General features: G+C 42.6%; 1 protein-coding gene across 2 annotated transcripts in view; it reads left to right on the forward strand.

Moving 5' to 3' along the window:
• Nucleotides 1-18,638: 18,638 nt before the first annotated feature.
• Nucleotides 18,639-21,630, forward strand: part of ZNRF2 (zinc and ring finger 2) — a 42,503-nt gene continuing 39,511 nt past the window's right edge. Inside the window, exon 1 of one of the 2 annotated variants that reach the window (XM_074266809.1) lies at nt 18,639-19,380. In XM_074266809.1, the coding sequence (XP_074122910.1) occupies nt 18,978-19,380 (403 nt within the window). In that variant the 5' untranslated portion in view covers nt 18,639-18,977. The remainder of the gene's footprint in view (nt 19,381-21,630) is intronic. The other variant, XM_074266808.1, reaches the window with a different exon arrangement.

The raw sequence follows: 21,630 nt of genomic DNA on the forward strand, positions 1-21,630 counted from the left end.
GGCTACTGGAAAACAAACCTTCAGTTGCAAGTTTATTTAAGTTAGAGTTGGAGCTCTACTTAGTCCCCAACTACTTCAAGGTACAGGTCTTGAGTGACTTCCCCAAATCCCACTTTAGCTCCCTAAAAAGATTTAGTACAGGTAAAATGTTTTTATTTTGTACCCATTTTCTGCCATTGAAAGAACAGGACATTTCCACACCTGAGTCACTTATCTATTTTCAGCCCCAAACTAGCTAAGGAGTAAGAAGGGATTAGGATTGTCTCCCATTCGGAAAGTTCTTTTGCCTCAAACCCTCTTTTATCAGATCTCATGAAGTTGCTAAAAATTTCTGATTAGATTAGTTACTGCACTAGATTAGATTGTGAAGTCCTTGAAGTTTCCGGGTTGTTTTTTTTTTTTTTTTTTTTTTTTCGTTTTTTCTTTCTTTTCTTTGTATCCCCAGGTTTTGCACACAATAGGAGCTTAATAAATGCTTATTTGCTTATTATTGGCTGACTGATTACAAATGTTGAAAGGGAGAAACTACCACTCAGGTGAAAAGTCAGAGACATTTGAGAGAAGAGGGACCAGGATTCCAACTTTGTGTTAGAGGCATTGTGGGATAGTAGAACTGGTTTAGGAACCAAGTCCTGAGTTCAGATTCTAGCCTTTCTATTTATTAGATATGTGATCTTGGGCAATTGTAAAACAAAGGGATTGGATTAGATGGTGTCTTCCAACTCTTGATCTTAGGCACCTCAGCTGGATCTGCTACAGTACAAAGATAATCTGGTTTCCAGTGCACCTGGTTGATTTGGGCTGGTCTCTTAAGGCCCTTCTTGGGTCTCAGTCTTCCAATCTGTAAAATAAAACAAGCTAGGACTGCACGTTCTCTGAGGTTCCTTGCAGAGTTCTGTAAGGCAGATCTATGAGCCAGGGATTTTTCTCTTTGGTGATTCAGTAATAGGGATTTTAGGAATGAATGGATAACTGGTTGTTTCAAATTTGGGGTTTGGGTTTTTTTGGGTTTTGGTTTTTAGCAGTGCAATTTATCATCACTAGATGTCAGTGTGGCCTTTCTCAACAGCTACCTATCTTATCTCCTGCTGGACTTGCCACAAGGCTGCCCTCTCTAAAAGCCTTGAAATCCATCTTCCTCCCTTTATTCAAAGGAAACTGAGATCTGGAGAGTCTTACTCACTGCCACAAAGGGAGCAATATAGAGACACTTTGAACTCAGCCTGCTGCCTCCAAATCTACCCAGCTCTACCATGCTGCCTGCCTTGGAGTTCATCCTTTCAAACCTAGTGAGTGGGAGACTATTTGCCACACCGGGGCCCAGCTCACCTGACCCGGATCTTTGCTCTGGAGGATTATGGCTCTGGTGCTTTATCCTCTTGAAACATTCAAGGTCATCTTTAACTCAATAAAATGAAAATGGCAGCAGTGCTGTAGTGCAGATAATGAAAGGACATTCATGATGCTGTTTACTGCCTTTTAAAAAGGCAATATGGCAACAGCAGAGTGCCAAGGCAGGAGGGCGCAGGATGCCAAGGGAGAACCCTGAGTGCATGGCACAGAGGTTTAGCTTCTCTGGTAGCTAATCCCATCAATGGAAGCCCCTAAGTGGGCAACTTTTTAATGATCATCGTATTAAAAGATCTTATGGAATATAATATTTGGAGGAGATGAAAGGCAGCATGGAGCAGTGCAAAGGGAAATGACAAGTTCAGATTCTGCCTGTGACACTAATTTTGGGCCCCTACAACTCATGTCACTTTTTGAAACTATGAATTAAATTATCTTCTCTATACATTGATTCTCATATCTATTTATCCAGTGCTAACCTCCCTTCTAAACTCCAATTTCCAAATGTCTATTGGAAATCTCATATTGGAGGACCTATAAACATCTTAAACTTACTTAAAATGTCCAAACCTGAACTGATTATTTTTTCTCCAAATGCTTCCCTCTTCCTAACTTCCCTATGGCTTTCAGAGAGCATCCTCTTCCTCCTCCCCCTCTTCCCAGTCACAGGCTCACAATATAGCTGGTCATCTTCCTATCTTCACTTTCTCTGTGTCTGTCTCTTTGTTCTCTTCTCTTTTCTCTTCTTCCTATTTCCTTCTCCCTTCTTATGTCTATTTCTCTCTTTTCTCCTCTCTTCTTTCTTTTCCTCTCTTTCCTTTCCCCTCTCTTCACCTCTCTTGTCTGTCTCTCTCCCCTCTCCCTTCTCCTTTCCATACTGCCACCAGCCTGGGGACAGGCCCTCATTACATCTTATATGGACCATTTCAGTGGCCTGCTGGTGAGTTTCCCTGCCCAAGGTCTCTCCCTATTCCCATCTGCTCCCCATTCTGCTGCTAAAGAGATCTTTCTAAAGTCCAGGTCTGTCCATGTCACCCCTATGCCTCCAATAATCCCAGGACTCCTGGGATCCAGGATCAGTTATAAAGTCCTCTGTTTGACATAAAAGACCCTCCTGCCTTCCTAGCCTGCTTGTACTGATTCAGTCAGTCAGCAAGCACCCACTCTTCACCGGACACTGGAGATAGAACGGTGCAGAGATGGGGGCCCGGTGCAGAATCTTCCCACAGCAAGCATTTTCTCTGGCTGTCCCCATACAGGCTTCCTTCAGGGCCCAGCTAAAACCCCACCCTCCCAAGGAAGCTTTTGCTGATCTCTCTCAAGGCTGGTTCCTCCCCTCTGGGACTCTCTCTAGCTTGTCCAGTCTACAGCTTCTTTGCTGGCTGCCTCTCCCATTAGACTGTGAGCTCCCTCAGGGCAGGGCTGCCTTTCTCAGTCTCTCCCTTGGCTTTCCTTCTCTCCTGGAAGCTTGGAGCAGCTTTCTAATCAATGTCTTTGCTTCCAGCCTCTCCTAGACCAGATCTAGCCTTGCTCCCGCCAGTGTGATTTTCCTAAGTGCATGTCTGCTCATGCCCCTGGCCTAATATCTGTTCTGTTGCCTCCCTATTGTCTTTAGGATTGAAAAGAAAATGCTGTTTGGCTTTTAAAGCCCTAAACAACTTGGCCCCAACATATCTTTTCAAAATTTGTGATGCTTCCTCCCTTCCCACACTCCTTACTCATGACACTCCCATCTCCGAACCTTTGCACTGACCATCTGCCAGGCCTCCTGGTACACCCTCTTTCCTTACCTATTCCTCTTAGAATCCCTTATTTCTTTTCTTCAGCTCAAGAGCCACCTTTTACATGAAGTCTTTGTTGAACTCTCTACCCCCAAATAGCCTTGAATTTATTTATATAATGTATATATACATATATTTAATATAATATATATGAAAACACATACATGCTTATGTGTTTCTGTGTTTTCTCCCCCATGAAACACCTCTGGAGGCAGGAACTGTATTGTTTTTGTCCAGCACCTAGCACTTAGTGGGCATTTTGTTGATTGAATAAGAGGTAGCCAGGATTTCTTTCTTTTTTTTTTTTCTTTTTAAAAAAATTATTGCTTTTTATTTACAAGACATATGCATAGGTAATTTTTCAGCATTGACAATCGCAAAATCTTTTGTTCCAATTTTTCCCTCCTTCCCTCCACTCCCTCAGATGGCAGGTTGACCAATACATGTTAAATATGTTAAAGTATAAGTTAAATACAAAAAATGTATACATGTCCATAGTTATTTTAGAGCCAGGATTTCTGATGAGCTGCGTGACCTTATGCCAAGTTAGGTTACAACCTCTCTGGATCCAAGTTTCTTGGGGATGATCATAGAATCAAGAGCTAGAAGAAAGAGGATCTTATAGATCAATGAGTTCAGCACTACCACCCCTTTGTCATGGATAGGGAAACTGTGGCCACACAAGTCTTAGGAGGAAGAGCTGGGATCTGAGCCACTCTGCAGTCGGAGCAGGGGTTGGCCGGGTTAATCTCTGACATTTCAGGTCGAACATTCTATGCTGCTCATCTGGGATGGGAGGGGAAACATCTGCCCCACCCAGCCTTAGTATTTGGTAGCACTCCAGCCTGACTGGGTAGGGAGCGGTTTAGTATTTCCAGGCTCCCATTCCTCATAACCTTGAAGAATATTTGCTTGACAATTCCCTCCTTCAGCTCCTGTGGACTGTTAGCCCAAGTGCAGTCTCTTCTAAGGATCTCAGCCTCATGAAGTTTGTCAATCCAAGCCTAATGTCCAGTGGTAGAAAGGAAAATTATCTGTTCTTGGAAAGCTGACTCTTAACAAGCATTTATTAAGCTCCTACTATATACCAGAATCATAGCATTTCTGAGATAGAAGGGACTCCATGAATGACTATCCAATCAAGCCCTCTGGAAGCTCCTTGAGAAAAGGGATCTCCAGGGCCCAAAACAATGTTCTACATGGACTGAGTTTGAAGAATTAATTCTTAAAGCTTGAGATGCCCACAGAATGCCCAGCTAGAAAGATATAATTGTAATAAGAGCTAACTTTAAATTTACTGTCTACTTTACATATGTTCTTTCATTTGATCTTTATAAGAATCCTGTAATATAGGCTATTACCCCCACTTACAGAATAGGAAACTGAGGCCCAGGATCCCATTGCTAGTAAAGTACTTCGGTTGGGATTTGAACTGGGGTCTTAGTGACTCCAAATCCAACCCTGTCTACTCTGCCACCTTCTAGTCATAATAAATGCTTATTGACTGATTGAACAAGAATCTTTTCTTTGCCATTCCCAACAAATGATCCTCTTGCTTAAAGACCTCAAGTGAAGTGGTAATCTTGTACCTCCTTAAACAACTTCTTCCACTTTTAGAAATGTTAAAGTCCAGAGAGAGCACTGGCTCTGGAGTCTACATCCATGATTTTACCTGGGCTCAAAACGACTTCTGGTGTTTATTGCTTTGTATAACCTTGACTAGGCCACCTGATTCCCTTCGGCAAGAAAATAAAGCAATTGAACTAAAGTTTCCTCCCAAAGTTCTTTAGAATCAAGATTTCTAAACCTTTTTTTGTGACTTGGACGCCTTGGGTAACAATTTTGTGAAGCTTACTGAGACTCTTCTCAGGATAATTTTTAAATGTACAGGATTACAAAGAGAGCTAATTAATGTGTGATACAATTGTGTGTATTTGTGTGTATGACACCTATATGCATATGTATATGTATGTAGGCATATAAAATGTTCTCACATCTCCAGGGTAAGAAGCCTTTCTCCAGAACAAGAATCTTAATGATCAATATATCCCCACAGGTTTTTTTAACCTTAAAGTTTTATAAGAAATCAGATATTATTAGCAAACATCTCCCTTATATATCGACAAGTTCTTTTAGTGTCCTCATGCACTATACATGATTCAGGTCTACATTCTGGTCCAGATCTGGACTGCAACCAAGACAGCTGGATTGTGGTGGGCTAAGGGCCTGTGGGACAGCCAGCTGCTCATATTTCTGTCATTTGTCATCCTAGGTTTCCAAGTCTTAGGGCTAGGAGGAGCCACATTCACATTCTTATCATTTCCACAATTGCCACAAAGGTCTCTTTGAGGTCTTACACGACGTACCCACTAATATGAAGGAGTTGACCATCTGTGGCACTCTGGTGGCCTGAGAGAAATAATACCCATCCCGAAGTTGTGAGTAAATGCTATTATTCTTGGTTAGCACTTATTTGTAGGACTAGTAATTTAAGTCATTGGAAATGGTAAAGGAGAAGCACATATGGATGGATCAGACACTGGGGGGGTGTTCTTGTCTCGTCCCTAACTGTTCTATGGTCTGAAGAAAACCCTTTCATGACTGGCCCATTATAAAAGGAATATCTACTTTTATTGTTTTTATTATTACATTATTCATTTTTGTTATTCATTTTTATTTATATGACATGGAATATATAATTATTATATTATTAAATTTTTATTACTTTATTATAAATATTACTTAATTTGATTTGCACAATAACAACCCTATGAGATAGGTACTGTTTTTACCTCCATTTCACAGATAAGCAAACTGAGGCAAACTATCCTTAAGGCACTTGCCCAAGGTCATAGAATCAGTGTCTGTCTGGACAGAATTGAAGTTATCTTCCTATCTCCCCCCCCAGTGCTCTATCTACTGTGACCTAGCCTCCCATGGCTCATTTTTCTACAAACTCTATTCTTTTAAGTAATGGCTGTGGTGCACTCACACCAACAAAACCTTTCCAGAAATATGCCATTACAAGAGGATGGAATGCTTTCTACAGATCCTTGTGGGGACTGATTTCCCTAAGAGGAAAAACGATGTGAGTGTGAACAATTTTAGATTTTAGGCCAGAGCTAAAACTAAGATGAGGCAGCTGGGGAGTTGCCATAAGCCACTGACATTGAAGACATTTAACATCACTTCTACTGTTTCAGTAGGAGAAACAAGGGAGCTTAGCATCTATTTGTTTAGAATGTTAAATAGTGGAGCTGAGTTTTCTTACACACATACACACATACACACACACTCACATAGGTAAACTCCTCCTAATGTGAGCTTTACCCTACTCTCTATCCCAGAGACCTTCCCAGCAACAATCCAGCTATGCTCCAAGGCACAGCTCCCTCATCCTCCAAACTCCTGAGTTTGTATTAAACAGGTGATTTGTGGGTATCTTTCCCACTCCTGGCCCCTGATATAAGGAGTGCTATTTGAAATGTATTTGGGTATATTCCAAGGACTTCAGAAAATTTAAAAAATGGGAAGAGTTTGCCAAGCAGAGTGGATTTAATTGAGAGAATACAATAAGAACATTTTAGCTTTTCCTAACACCAAATCATAGCTGTTGACAAGAATTGGGCTATTTTTATTAGAAGGTGCTGACATGGTTTCTCTAAACATTTGGGAGTGAGAGATTATTCTAAGAAGGATGTGAAGCAGGTTGTGGTTCTTGATGTACAGTGATATTTTTCTTTAATAGACCAGAAGTCTTCTATTAAATATAGGATGCTTTTGAGGTACACTCGGGCCTCTTTGGGACACAGAGGTCTTAGGTCAAAAAGTTCTTAAGTGTCTTATGTGGAAGGATTGAAATAGATGGGGGAAAAATTTTGCAGTGGACAGAGTACTGGAAGAGGGAAGAGGTGCTGTCAGGAAGAACCAAGTTCAAATCCAGCCTCAGACATTTACTGGCTATGAAAGTCATTTCACTTCTGTCTGCCTGTTTCTTTTACTGTAAAATGGGTATAATAGCACCTGCTACTTCCTAGAGTTGTAAGGACCAAATGAGATAATAAAAAGCACTTACAGTGCCTGGCACATAGTAGGGTTTGAATAAATAAATGATTATTTCTTCCCTTCCTCATCAGAGTGCAAGCTCTTTTTGCTCACATTTGTATTCCCAAGGCTTAGCACAATGCAGAGAGATCTGGACTCGGGATTCTGGAGACACTTAGATTTTTATTCTGGCTCTGACACTAGCTAACCATGTGACCTTAATAATAATAAGTGATATATGAGATGGTTCCCTGGGAGGGAGATGGGAGAGATACAGTGGGAAACAAAAGATATTGATTAAAGGGGCTAAAAATAATAAAGGATGCTTCAGTTACAAGATGAGTCAGCTGGGGTACCAGAATGCCCCCTATTGCCTATGTACCTCTTGGCAATTAGCTTCTCAATATCCCAAGACACTAAGATTGTTGAAAAGCAGCTGTAATATTTAATATTTTGGACTACCTGCCATCTAGGGGAGAGGGTGGGGGTAGGAGGGGAAAATTTGGAACAGAAGGTTTTGCAAGGATCAATGCTGAAAAATTACTCATGCATATGTTTTGTAAATAAAAAGTTTTAATTTAAAAAAAAAATGTAGCTGTAATGTGCATGAGTGAAGAGTGGGAGTTCCCTATGCTAATGACATCTTGGATCCAATCCATATATTTAAGTTTGCTGCAAAGCACTTTCCACTAGACTATAATTTGAAACTGACAACTGTGAGAGGCAAGTTTTCCACATATTTACAGATGAGGAAACTGAGGCTTGGAAAGCTTGTGGCTCACCTGTATCTCACAATGAGAATAAAGGGCAGTCTGGGAGAATCGAGGGATAGCATTTAACTTCAGGCCATGTGCTATGTGACCATGGCCAATTAAATTTATGAGCCCCACTTTTCTCATTTGTTAAATGGGGGCAAAACTTCTCACACTCCCCTATTTCTCTGGGTTGTTGTGAGAAAAATCCTTTATAGACTTTTAAATTATGAGAAGGATGAGTTATTTTTACTATGAAGCAGCAGGGGATTTTAGTCAGTGTTTAAGCTATAATTTGTGTTCTCTGCTATGATTGAGTTCTTTTCATTCTTGTGCTTGCATCTCCTAGCACTTTAGCTCAAATTTAACCCTGCTGATCACAGACAGAACTGCTAATGGAATCCATAAAAGTAAGCAGAATCTGACCAATGGATAACCAAAATGACCATTGGATGAAGTAGGCAGTAGAGGTGTAGGGTTTCCCCGAAGTCCTCAGAAATTTGATTATAAAAGTGGAAGGCAAGAAAATGTTGAGGACAGATGGCCGCTGGGATGCAAAGTGTGGCCAGCTCTGGTTGTATTATATACAATCCCCTATGTGAATTTGCATTTACCCAATATCAGTCAGAGTAATTCAGCCCTGGAGTGGAGAGTTCCAAAGCTGAGTGGAGGCAATCTCTAGAGATGACAGGCCAGAGGCAGAGGGTTCTTTCAGCTGGGGAAAAACAGGGAAGGCTTCATGGAAGAGCTGGCACTTGAGCTGGGCCTTAGACAGGTAGGATTTCTCTTCCTGGTTCAATTCAGTTGCTGCCTGCTACTTGTGACCTTTTCAGATACCACATTTGTCTGGGCAATAGGTAGAGTTTCCGGTGATAAGATCACAAGTCCAGACTCAAAATGCAAATGGTTAAGTAGAAATGATAGCACTGAGATGCAAATTTTTTTTTCCCTCAAGTGAGTTTGCCATATCTTATAAACATTGATTTCTATGTTACAGGCTTTTTAAATGGACTTATGTGTTCATTGCTTTTGAAAAGAAGCAGTGGGGGATCTAGGTGGGGCAGTGGATAGAGTTAGAGAAGCCAAGAAGTGGGGATGAGGGGGGAGAGCAACACATACATGGAGGCCAGCCAGGGAAAATGTCAGGGAGTCAGGAGATGGAGAGAGATGGAACCTTGAATTTAGAATGAATTAGGTTGGGGCTCATGGTCACTAAAGAAGGTTATGATTATGAAGTCACAGTGTGTATCTGTATTTCCTCATCTATAAAAGCAGATAGCTGGGGGAAATCTGAATCCAATGTTCTTTCATGTGATTTTCCTACAGCCCAGATCAGATCATAGGACTTTTGTTCAACAAATTCCAGTGACTCTATTACCTTCAGCACCAAATTTAAAGTCTTGTTTGGCATTTAAAGCTCTTTCCCCAGTGGTCCCTTCCTCCTGCCTTTCCAGAATTCTGATCTCCCCACTCAAGTCTAGATCAATCAGCCCAGCTACTGATCTATTTAATGTCCCCAGGAGGAGACATTCTGATATTAAGGTTCAGCACTCCAAACGATGAGATTCAGAAGAGTATTTTGCACCAAATAATGAGATTGGTGTAGGCATCAAATATTGGGGTGTGGTCATGTGATGAAGTCATAATGGCCTTTCTCTTTGACAAAAGGTAGTTTTATTTGTGGAAATATGTGTAGAAGAATTGCACATGTTTGACCTATATTGAATTACTTGCTGTTTGAGAAGAGGGGTGTGGAGAAGGGAGGGAGAAAAATTTGGAACACAAGGTTTGCAGGGGTGAATGTTGAAAACTATCTTTGCATGTATTTTTAAAATTTAAAAAAAACCCTCTTTTTTAAAGAATGGAAAAAGTATATTTACGAAGAGAGATGAAATCAAGAGATACAATAGACACCAGGAATGCTAAATGTGAAATAGATTTGGGAGAGCATATAGTTAGCAAGGAAAAAGGTTTTAACAATTTAACAATGGAAAAAACAAATTCCCCAGTGGAACTAACAATTAACCAAGAGAAAAGGAATACTCATGATGTGGTAATATGCTATGAACTGGCAGGCTAAATCCATAGAAGAGTTTAGCACCTTACAAGAGTTAGCTATAAGAAGGAAAAAGACATCATGAGATATGGGTGAGAGATGATATTACGAGGCATGGGGAAGAGATGAGGAGAAAGACTTCGAGGCAGAATTCAAGTAGAGCTAACCCAAAAATGGTTCGGCAAAGATGGCTTAAGCTATGGACAGATTTATAGAGGAAATTTAACTTCAGGGTTTCACATCATCACTAGGTTTTCTGTGGAGGTCTTGGGTAATCTCCCTTTACTGATTTTAATCAGGCCTGGAAGGTTGAGCTGATCCCCATCAGTGAAATTCCCTGTTTGAGTCAGCAAGTAATCTTATCTGTAGTTCGGGCTTTTTCTGTCAACCACACCCAATGATCCAGGGTTATCAATTCCATTTCCTACTTTCTTGCTTTGGCCTTCCCCCACAACCGCAGTGCTCTTCTTGGGAGGCTTTTCACTTGCCTGGCTCAAGATAGCTCAACTCTTTGGAGGCCTTTCCCTACCAGCTGCCAATGTCTTCCACTGAGATTATTTTCAATCTTTATTTCTGTTTGGTATTACCTTGTTACTTGCATGTTGTTTCCTAATTAGAATGTGACCTCCTTGATGGCAGGAACTCCAGGAGATGGAGAGAGAGATGGAGCTGAATGAGATGAGGTGAGATCTTTCAAGACAGTTGTGAAAATCGAGTAAGGCTTCATCCACTTCAGAGTTCGAGTAGGCCTGAAGGACTCTGAAGTTCAAGCAAAGGGCATTGCCTTCCCCTCTATGACATCTCCCTCTTTCATCCAAATATGGGCAACTATGTACTTATTGGTCAAGTTCAATTTCATGGGTAGATCTTGCGTTTAGAATGTAAGACTCTCAGCCAATGAGGATGAGGGTCAGTGGTGGGAGGGGGTGTTTTGCGTTAGGGATTAAAGGTGCTGTCCTGCCCACAGGAGGTGCTTCCTCTCTTGGATAGTCTCCAAGAATGGGAAGCCCTTCTCGCGAGAATTTACAATAAACTTTGCTTTTCTCTAGAGCTCTCTCCAGCTTTTTTTATTAAATGGTGACCCCTCACCATTTCTGTACCACACAGAGCCTTGAATTTAGAATGAACTAGGTTGGAGCTCATGGTCACTAAGGAAGGTTATTGTTTCATTTTTTTTTTTTTTTGCTTCTCCCCACATCCAACACTTCAAATTCAATGGGACAATATTTGTAATAATACATAATAATGGACAATAATACAGTGCCTAGCCCATAGTAACTGAAATATAAAAATACTTCCTTTACCTCCCATCCTCCTCCCCATTTTTTTTAGCAGAGGGTCCAGCACCAGTCAGACCTCAACAATGTTTGTCAAACTAGATAACTGAAATGGCGAGCTCTCTGTATGTCTTTCTTATTGCCTCTACTTTTCCCTTGGTTCATCTTAGTGTTACTATAACTGGGTTAGCCTAGGAAAAGGGGTCTGAATAAAGACTTGCCATGGTCATCTGCAGGCCAGCCCAGTTCTGCAGGAAGGCCACAGGAAATGCAATGGATTGGGTTCCTAACTCCCTAAAAATCATGCAAAGGGTATGACCAAATGGAGCCAGGTCAAGTTAAGAAAATCAGACAGAAGTCCTTTGTTCCTGTTGTAAAGACATTTCTTTGTTACCTAGTGATTTTGATCACATCGCCAAATTATGGCATGAAGAGATTTCTTATCTTCTGTGTGGTAAAAGTCCCTGTGTTTCACTGAGGATGCCCTATTCTTCCACTCTATTCTTTGAAGCTAAAATTTTAAAAGCTAAAAAAAGGCTTTGTCTTCTAATAATAAGTCATTTGATCCCTACAACCATCCAGTAAGGTAGAGGCTATTATTACATCCATTTTAAAGATGAGGAAACTGAGTCTGAGAGGTCACATAAACTTGTGTCTAAGCCAACATTCCCACTTAGGTCTTCCTGACTTCACCTATATATACCATACCACTAAGCTAAATCCATCCTCTTCTCCTAATCTTATTTCTATCATATAGAAGGGTTATGATCTGATATATGGGGAAATGCCATCTTAGCAAAGAAACAGGAAATCAGTAAGTGCTTAATAAATGTTCAATAGTGATTCAACCATTCTGGAGAACAATTTGGAACTATGTCCAAAGGGCTATAAAATTGAACATACCCTTTGACTTAGGAATGCCAATACTAGAAATGACAAGCAAGATGGTTGCAGAAAAAATAGGAAGACATATGAACTGATGCAAAATGAAATGAGCAAAACATATTGTACTCAATAACATCGATATTGTAATGATGACAACTGTGAAAGGCTTAGTCACTCTGATCAAGACAATGATCCAAGTACAATTCCAAAGGACCCATAATGAAAAATGTTTCCACCACTAGTGAGAACTGATGATGTGAGTGCAGATCGAAGCATACTTAATTTTGTTTCTGGTTTTGTTTTTTGATATTCTAATGTGGAAATACATTTTCATATGTTGTTATATTGCTGGCCTTCTCAATGGTAGGGGGGCAAAAGGGAGAGAGATTTGGAACAAACTTTTTATTAAAGCTTTTTATTTTCAAAACATATGAATGGATAATTTAACACTGACCTTTGCAAAACCTTGTGTTCCAATTCCCTCTCCTTTCCCCTCACCTCCTACCCCAGAGGCAAGCAATGTTAAATATGTTAAATATTATAAAAATATGTTAAATCCAATGTATTCATACATATAAAATTATGTTGCACAAGAAAAATCCAATCAAAAAAGAGAAAAATGATAAAATGCAAGCAAACAAAAGAGTGAAAATGTTATGGTGTTATCCACCGTCAGTTCCCACAATCCTCTCTCTGGTGCAGATGGCTCTCTCTATCACAAGATCACTGGAAATGGCCTAAAGCATCTCATTGTCAAAAAGAGCCACACCCATCAGAATTAATCATATAATTTTGTTGTTACTGTGTATAATGACCTCCTGGTTCTGCTCATTTCCCTTAGCATCAGTTCATGTAAGTCTCTCCAGGCCTCCCTGACATCTTCTTGTTGGTCATTTCTTACAGAATAATATTCCATAACATTCATATACCACAATTTATTCAGCCATTCTCCCACTGATGGGCATCCACTCAATTTCCAGTTTCTTGCCACTACAACTTAAAGGGCTTCCACAAACATTTGTGCACATGTGGGTCCCTTCCTCTCCTTTAAGATCTCTTTGGGATATAAATCCAATAGAAATACTGCTGAACCAAAAGGGTTTCATATTTTGATAGCCCTTTGGGTATAATTCCAAATTGCTTTCCAGAATGGTTTGATCACTTCACAACTACACCAATAATGTATTAGTCCAGATTTTCCCACATCCCCTCCAACATTCATCGTTATCTTTTCCTGTCATCTTAGCCAATCTGAGAGGTATGGGTATCTCAGAGTTCTCTTAATTTTTATTTCTCTGATCAATAGTGATTTAGAGCACCTTTTCATTTGACTAAAAATGGTTTCAATTTCTTCTTTTGAAAGCTATCTTTGACCATTTATCAATTGGAGAATGGCTTGAATTCTTATAAATTTGAGTCAATTCTCCATATATTTTAGAAATGAGGCCTTTATTAGAACTTTTGAGTATAAATATGTTTTCCCAGTTTATTGCTTCTCTTCTAATCTTGTCTACATTAGTTTTGTTTATATAAAACCTTTTTAATTTAACATAATCAAAATTATCTACTTTGTAGATATAATAATGAACTACAGTTCTTTGGACACAAATTCCTCCCTTCTCCATAGATCTGAGCTCCTTTGTTCTTCTAATTTACTTATATCATTCTTTACGTCTAAATCATGAACCCATTTCAAGCTTATTATCTTATTATATGGTGTTAGGTGTGGGTCAATGCCTAATTTCTCCCATACTAGTTTCCAATTTTCTCAGCAGTTTTTATCAAATAGTGAATTCTTATCCCAAAAGCAAGGGGGGGTCTTTGAGTTTGTCAAACACTAGATTACTATAATCATTGACTATTTTGTCCTGTGAACTTAACCTATTCCACTGACTACCAGTACAAAATGGTTTTGCATTTTTTCCATTAATTTTCTTGAAATTCTTGACCTTTTGTTCTTCTAAATGAACTTTTGTTATTTTTTTCTAGATCTACAAAATAATTTCTTGGGAATTTGATTGGTATGGCACTGAGTAAATAGATTTAGACAGTATTGTCATTTTTATTATATTCACTTGGCCTACCCGAGAGCACTTGATATTTTTCCAATTGATCAAATATATATGTGTGGAAAGTGTTTTGTAGTTGTGTTCATATAGTTCCTGACTTTGCCTTGGCATGTAGACTCCCAAATATTTTATATTATCGACAGCTATTTTAAATGGAATTTCTCTTTGTATCTCTTGCTATTGGACTTTGTTAATATATAAAAATGCTAATAATTTATGTGGATTTATTTTATATCATGTAACTTTGTTAAATTTGCTTTTCTAGGGTTCTCTAGATATAATCATATCATCTGCAAAGAGTGATAATTTGGTTTCTTCATTACCTACTCTAATTCATTTAATCTCTTTTCCTTCTCTTATTGCCAAAGCTAACATTTCTACTACCACATAAAATAGTAATGGTGATGATGGGCAACTTTGTTTCACCACTGATCTTATTGGGAATGGTTCTAGTTTGTCCCCATTACATATGATGCTTGCTGATGGTTTTAAATAGAAACTACTGATCATTTTAAGGAAAACTCTACTTATTCCTATACTCTCTATAGTATTTTTAATAGGAATGGGTGTTAGATTTTTATCAAATGTTTTTTCTGCATCTATTGGAAATTTTTTTTTTAATGAACTTTAAATACTATGATGATCAATTCTTATGGATGTAGCCATCTTCAACAATGAGATGAACCAAATCAGTTTCAAAAGAGCAGTAATGAACTGAACCAGCTACACCCAGAGAAAGAACTCTGGGAGATGACTATGAACCACTACATAGAATTCCCAATGCCCCTATTTTTGTCCACCTGTATTTTTGATTTCCTTCATAGGCTAATTGTACACTATTTCAAAGTCTGATTCTTTTTGTACAATAAAAACAACTGTTTGGACATGTATGCATGTATTGTATTTAATTTATACTTTAACTTGTGTTATATGTATTGGTCAACCTGCCATCAGGGGAAGGGGCTTGGGAGGAAGGAGGGGAAAGGTTGGAACAAAGGGCTTGGCAATTATCAGTGCTATAAAATTACCCATGCATATCTCTTGTAAATAAAAAGCTATAAAAATGCAGAAAAAAAGAATGTTAATTTTTTTTTAAATTAGGAGAATAGAAAAATAATAAATGTTCATTTAAATGGGACACAGGCTCATTAATCAATCACCAAATTATTAAGCACTAACTAGGTTCAAGGTATTGTGCTAAATACAGGGGATATAAATATTCAAGTGAGGAAAGTCTTCAAGTAGTTTATACTCTAATGGGGATGGCAACATTTTATTTGGGAATGTGAGACTGGGAAGAGAGCTGTGGTCTGTTGAAACATGGAACAGTGAATAGGCTTAAGTGGGAGTTGTCACACCAATCTGGAAGCAGAGGTAATCTCCTAAATAAGTCCCTAGGCATATTTTAAGCATTCCTTGCTGGACCTCGCTAAGTGCTAAGCACTTGATTAAATTACTGTTCCAAGAACCAGGAATGGACAGAGATGGGCTGCTTCTGAGAAAAGCCTGGTGTGGAAAACAGCTAGATAAAGTGGGCTCCTTGAGTTCGAGTTCCACCTCCACGTGGGTACTTTCTCTAGAACTGGTTTAGCCAACTGCTGGGATCATATGGCCCCAAGCAAAATTTGTTGAATCAGGACTAGCTATTGGCAGCCACACTGAGAAACTGACCTAGATAATCTCTATATGGCACATATGTATAATCCTGTATATATACTAAATGAAATAACCCTATAAACCTCTAAACCGTTGAGATTCTATTCAGCAAGCCTCCTAGGGCCAAGTCATAACATGACACATCAAAATGAAACAGTTGCTGCCCTTGAATACATTCATTCAGGGAACAGGGCATCTGCCCAGAGAAGTAAATACAGTTACTTATCCCTTGATACAAACTTTCAAAGAGAAAGCACCACCCAGCTAGGGATCAGGGATCTGAGCTGGGCCCCACAATCCTACGGGGTAAGAGGAAGTGGTACATTGCAGGTGCAATGGCTCCATGGAAGCAGGGAACAGTTAGCCAATAGTCTGGTTTAAGCAGAGGAGAATTCGGGAAGGCAGAGAAATAAGACTGCAAAGGCAGCCTAACTTTTCAGATGAGTTTCCTCACTCCTTATTCTTGTCCAGCCTATTAGCTGCACTCTGTCCCAACTAACTCAGTGTCCTATCTCCCACCTTTGTCATCATGCCTTGAATGCGCTTTGGGTTTAACTTCCTTCATTGCTTAAGTCACATGTAGTCAGTCCCCCAGAGCAGAGATCTGTCAACAGTTATGTGCCTTACAGATCTCCGGGGTTATGTGGTGATGTTTATGAAATGCTTCTCAGAATCATGTTTTTAAATAAAAAGGTGACTGATAAAGATACAAATGTTCCTTCACCTTAGTTTTTAGATCTCTGGTTAAGATTCCTGCCCTAAAGGGAGCTTTTGCTACTCCCCACCTAAACTCTTTTACATTGGCTGAGTTAACAGATAGATTGTAAGCTTTTTGGAGGACCGTTTCACTCTTTTTGGCGACATAGGGACTTGTACTTAGTGATTATTTATCAAATGAAATATATGCTTTAGAACTCATAGGCAAGCTTACAATCAAGCTTAACCAGGGGCCTAAAAATTAAAATGCACTTATTAAGTGCCAATTGTATACCAGGCACTGTGCTAATAGAATCTTGGAGCTAGGTGTGGTTTCAGAGCCCATCTAGTCTAGTGTTCTCCTTGTACAGATGAGGAAACTGAAATCTTCAAATGTGACTTGCCCAAGCTCAGAAAACAATTTTAAAGGGGCATCCCAAGGTTAGAAGCCGGGGCCTCCAGGCCCAATCTTGCCGCTGGGCCCCTCCCCTCACCAATGTTCTCCGGGAGTGATCCCGTCAGAGCGGGTGAATCGTTCATTAGCATTTAAAGGAAATACTTTAAATAACAGCCGCTGCAGGTGGAGGCAGAACAAAAATTTAAAAGACCTGCCCAGATTAGATGGGAGCTCTAAATTCAGCTTCAGGCCTCGATTTTTAAAAGAACATGGAAATCTGGCTGGTGAAGGAGCCGGAGACCGGGCACTAAAGGGGCAATCATTAGGAACCCGGATGCTCCGGAGAAGAGAAGAAAACGGCTTGCTTCCAGTATGTGGAAGGCTTTCTTTGGAAAGAGCTTCCCTTGTCCTCAGCCCCAAAGGGCAGAGCTTGCGTGAAAGGTGCCCACAGGCAGATTTAGGTTGCTCCCAGCTGGGTAGCCTGGTCCGGCCTCCCGCCTGCAGTTTCTGTTCTCTGTATTTATTTCTGTAAATGGCACAATTTAGGCAGAGCGCTTAGCACTTAATAAATCAGAAGAATGGAAAAGGCGTCGCTGGGGTCCGCGTGTTTTGGATCCCAGCTTCGGGCCCGGGGAGGCTGGAACAGCCTCGGAGGGCAGACAGCACCGGCGCCTTAAGGGTTTGGGTGTCTTTTAGGCCACTGTAGGAACAAAATTCGGCGGCGTGGTCGGCAGCCGGTGGGCGTTCCCTGGACACTTACTACATACTAGCTCCAGTCCCGGACCTCAGGGAGCGCCCAGTCCAACCGGAGAGACGGAACATAAACAAGCTCCTGGCAGGGAGCTCCAGCTGACCAAGGTCACGGGCCACCTCCAAGCAGAGGCTGTGAGTTCCCAGGTCCAAGATTTCCAAAGCAGCTACCGGGGGAAGGAGGAGGGGGATTCCCGGTAGCCTAAATTACGTCCTCCAATACTCTCCTCAAAACATACAAAGCAATTCCCAGAAGCGGCCTCCCTAATCGGGAACCACGTGCTCACCGTGGGGGGCCTGAAGGGAGGGAGCTTCCAGTTGGGGACGGGCCTCGGACCGGTTGCGCCTATCGGCCAATCAGCGTTCGGCCCGCGGAAGAGGCGGGGCTGTGCCGGAGTACCGCTCACCTTGGAGGACAGGGGGCGGAGCCACGGACCGTCCATCATCCCACCCTGCCCCCGGCGTGCCCTCGGGGGCGGATTGTACCTCGACTCAGCCCCGCGGGGGGTGGAAAGACTGGGGAAGGGGGCGGGGCAGCAGTATGTCCATCACCCGCTCATCCCGCAGTAGATCCTCTTGAGCGGACTGTACCTTAGCTCAATAGAGGGGTGAGAAGTCCGAGGAGTGGAAATCAATGTGTGAAAGGAAAGGAAAAGGGGAAACCGAACCGCGAACCTCGAAGAAGAAAACGAAGGTGCACAGCTGGGGACGGCCAGGACGACCCGATTTTTCCCCAGCCGTGGCTGCCCCACGTGACCCTAGCCCACGGCACCCCCCTCCATCCTCGCCCTTGGCCCCGGCGGCGGCACGTTACTGGGGGCGCGGCGGCGGTTGCCGGGAGTCGCGGGGAGGCGGCCGTAGAGGCGGGGCGTTGCTTCGGAGGGGGCGGAGCCGGGGGCGGGGGGCAGGCGGCCCGGCGGCGGCAGCGGCGGCGGCGGGCGGGCGGGCGCCTCCCCCCAGGCCTGGGGCGGCGGAGGCTTCACAAGGAGGAGGCGGCGGCCGCGGAGAATGGCGGCGGCGGCGGCGCTGGTGGCGGAGGCAGCAGCGGCGGCGGCGGCGGTAGCGGCAGCGGCGGCAGCAGCGGCGGCGGTGACAGCGGGAGCAGCAGCGGAGGCGGCGGCGCTCTTGGGCCCAGTCCCAGCCGAGGAGGAGGCGGTGCCGAGGCCCGGGGAGGGGACAGCGGCCTCACCTAGCGGCGGCCCCGGCGGCTCCTGGGCGCGGCGGCTCCGGCCCACCTGAGGCTCCGGCCCGGCCCGGCCCGGCCATGGGCGCCAAGCAGAGCGCCCCCGCCGCTGCCAACGGCCGCGCCCGCGCCTACTCAGGCTCCGACCTGCCCCCGGCCGGCGGCGCCGTGCGGGGCCGCGCGCCCGCACCCCCGACCTCGGCCGCCTCGGGCTCGGCCGCTGCCCCCGCTCCGTCCGCGGCCGCCTCGGGTTCGGGCTCGGCCTCGGCGTCCCGGGGGGGCGGCCGCTCCCTGGGCGGCGGCGGCGGCGGCGCCCGAGCGGCGCAGTCTGCCGTGCATATCCCCAGCAGCAGCAGCAGCAGCGGCCCGTACGGCTCGCAGGACTCGGTGAACAGCACCTCCGACGAGGGCCGCTCGGCCGCCGGCGGGCCCCGCCTCGTAATAGGCTCGCTGCCCGCGCACCTCTCCCCGCACATGTTCGGAGGTGAGTCCGCTGCTGGGGTATGTGCGCGCGCGCGCCCTTGGCCTTGATCCCCCCCCCCCCCCCTCCGGCCCCCCTGCCGGGCAGCAGCGCGATTGTGACCCGGGTCTCCCCTCGGAGGCCCCCCCCCCCCAACGCCGCGGCCGGTGGAACTTTGGCAGCTTTGCCACAGCGTCACGTGCGGGAGGTAGACGGGGCAGGACGGTGCTCCCGGGGCGGCCCCAGACGCGGTTCTTCGGCGCGGGGCCTCAGTGGGGTTGGGACTTCTCGCCGGTGTTTATCACCTAATGCAATTTACAGTTTAACGGGTGTTGCTTTTATTTTTACCTCGAGCAAAGCACTAATGAGTACAAATCTGCTCCCTTCCACCTCGCGAACGTTTAGAAAACAAAATTTTAGAAATCCTTCCCTTTTTACCCCTCAGATCCTTTGACCAAGGCGGGATCCTAAAACACCCGGGAGAATGGTTTGTGTCCGGGAGAAAAGGAAGCTTGGAGGGCGGCCCAATCTGTCCTAGATAGACATGGGAGTCATTTAAATTTAGGGATGTTTTTTTTTTTTTTTTGAAAAATGAAATATCCTTTGTCTGTGGCCTTTTACGGTCTACTGCTCCTTCCGAAACGTCAGCTTGGAGAAACCACTGTCTGAGCAAATTTTGGGTGTTCGCCCAAGATGGTGTTAAATGCAAATATGCATAATATCTTTTTTAAAAGGCACCCCTGGAAGGGATCTCAGCTAGTAAACGTTTCAGATTATGGAGGGAAATAAGAAAAGAATCCTTAAAACCTGTTGAGTTTATTCCTCTTGTGTAACATATAGTATATAGAGTTGGTTTTCAGTTTCAGTTTTCAAATTAGTCTTAAGTTCAAAAGGGAAGTGCTGAACTCAATTCTGTTTCTCATTCTAAATAGAATTATAATGAATTTCCGCCTGTATAAATAAAGCCTTGACTTACTGGACTTAATAGAACTTTTGTAATTATTTTTTTCTTGGGGGGGGGAAAAAAAAAGCTTTTCCTATTGATCTTTACAAATATCGGTCACGGTGGCTATCCCCTTAGTTCAGTTACAATAGAAATAATGGCAAAGGTATTAACATCCAGAAGGAAAGATCATATGTCCCTTTTTCTTTTTTTATCTCCAAATGTGGAGTTTATAGATAATAGAGCAAAATTGGCAAATCCTGTGTTTCTATCAAAAGTTATAGATATAAAGAAGCAGGAGTTTAAAAGGACAATAGTTTGATCAAATTGATCTTTTTTTCAAGCTTGTTGATTCTGATTGGAGGGGATTCCATTATGACAATTTCCCTGTGTAGCTAGAGTGAATGGTTTCTTTAATAGACATAAATTACACTTCCAATTCAAAAGCTGGAAACCCGACAAAACTGGGAAAATAAAAGGGGAGCATACTGAGCACCTTCCCCTTTTCCTTCCTTTCTTGTGTGGTGTTGGACTTTTGAGTAACTGGGGTTTGTTAGGCTGATTACTCTCCAAAGCTGTAATGGCTGCCTTTGAAGGGCAGAAAGAGTTGTGCCTGTAATTTTTAAGAATGATTGTTTGAAAATGAAAAGGCCCCTGAAAAAGTGATCCATCTTACATGCTAAAGAATTATTGGCGAAACTTGGTTTGCAAAATGTTCCCATGTCTTGGAATCCTCATTATAGAGGAGTCCTCCTTTACTAGTAATTTGAATAGGGGCAGCTAGGTGGCGCAGTGGATAGAGCACCAGCCTTGAATTCAGGAGGACCGAGTTCAAATCTGGTCTCAGACACTTAACACTTCCTAGCTGTGTGACCCTGGGCAAGTCACTTAACCCCAGCCTCAGGGGAAAAAAGAAGTAGTAATTTGATAGATTGTCATTGTAATAGTATTTGATTATAGATGATTTTTTTTTTGCAAGGAAATTGGTGTTTGGACTCGACTCCTACAGATTCCAGGGCCAGTACTTTATTCACTGCCCCATCTAGCTGCCTAATAGTATTTGATATAATGGAATTTTACTCATCATTTAGTTGAACTAGTAAACAGATAATCAAACACTAAGCATTAATTATAGCTCCCTTTTTATTCTTTTAAAATTTTTATTGACTTGTTATATCACCTTAATTATCTCATCCCATCTAGGAATGCCATCCCATATGATAGTATTTTTTTAAAGAAGGAAAAAAGATAATATAATTGATCTGATAAATTGAAAAAGTTCAAAATATTCTTGATATATGCCATTTGTTGGACCTTACCTCTAGGAAGGG

Source organism: Sminthopsis crassicaudata, chromosome 5 (assembly GCF_048593235.1).
Source record: "Sminthopsis crassicaudata isolate SCR6 chromosome 5, ASM4859323v1, whole genome shotgun sequence".
Taxonomy (NCBI): domain Eukaryota; kingdom Metazoa; phylum Chordata; class Mammalia; order Dasyuromorphia; family Dasyuridae; genus Sminthopsis; species Sminthopsis crassicaudata.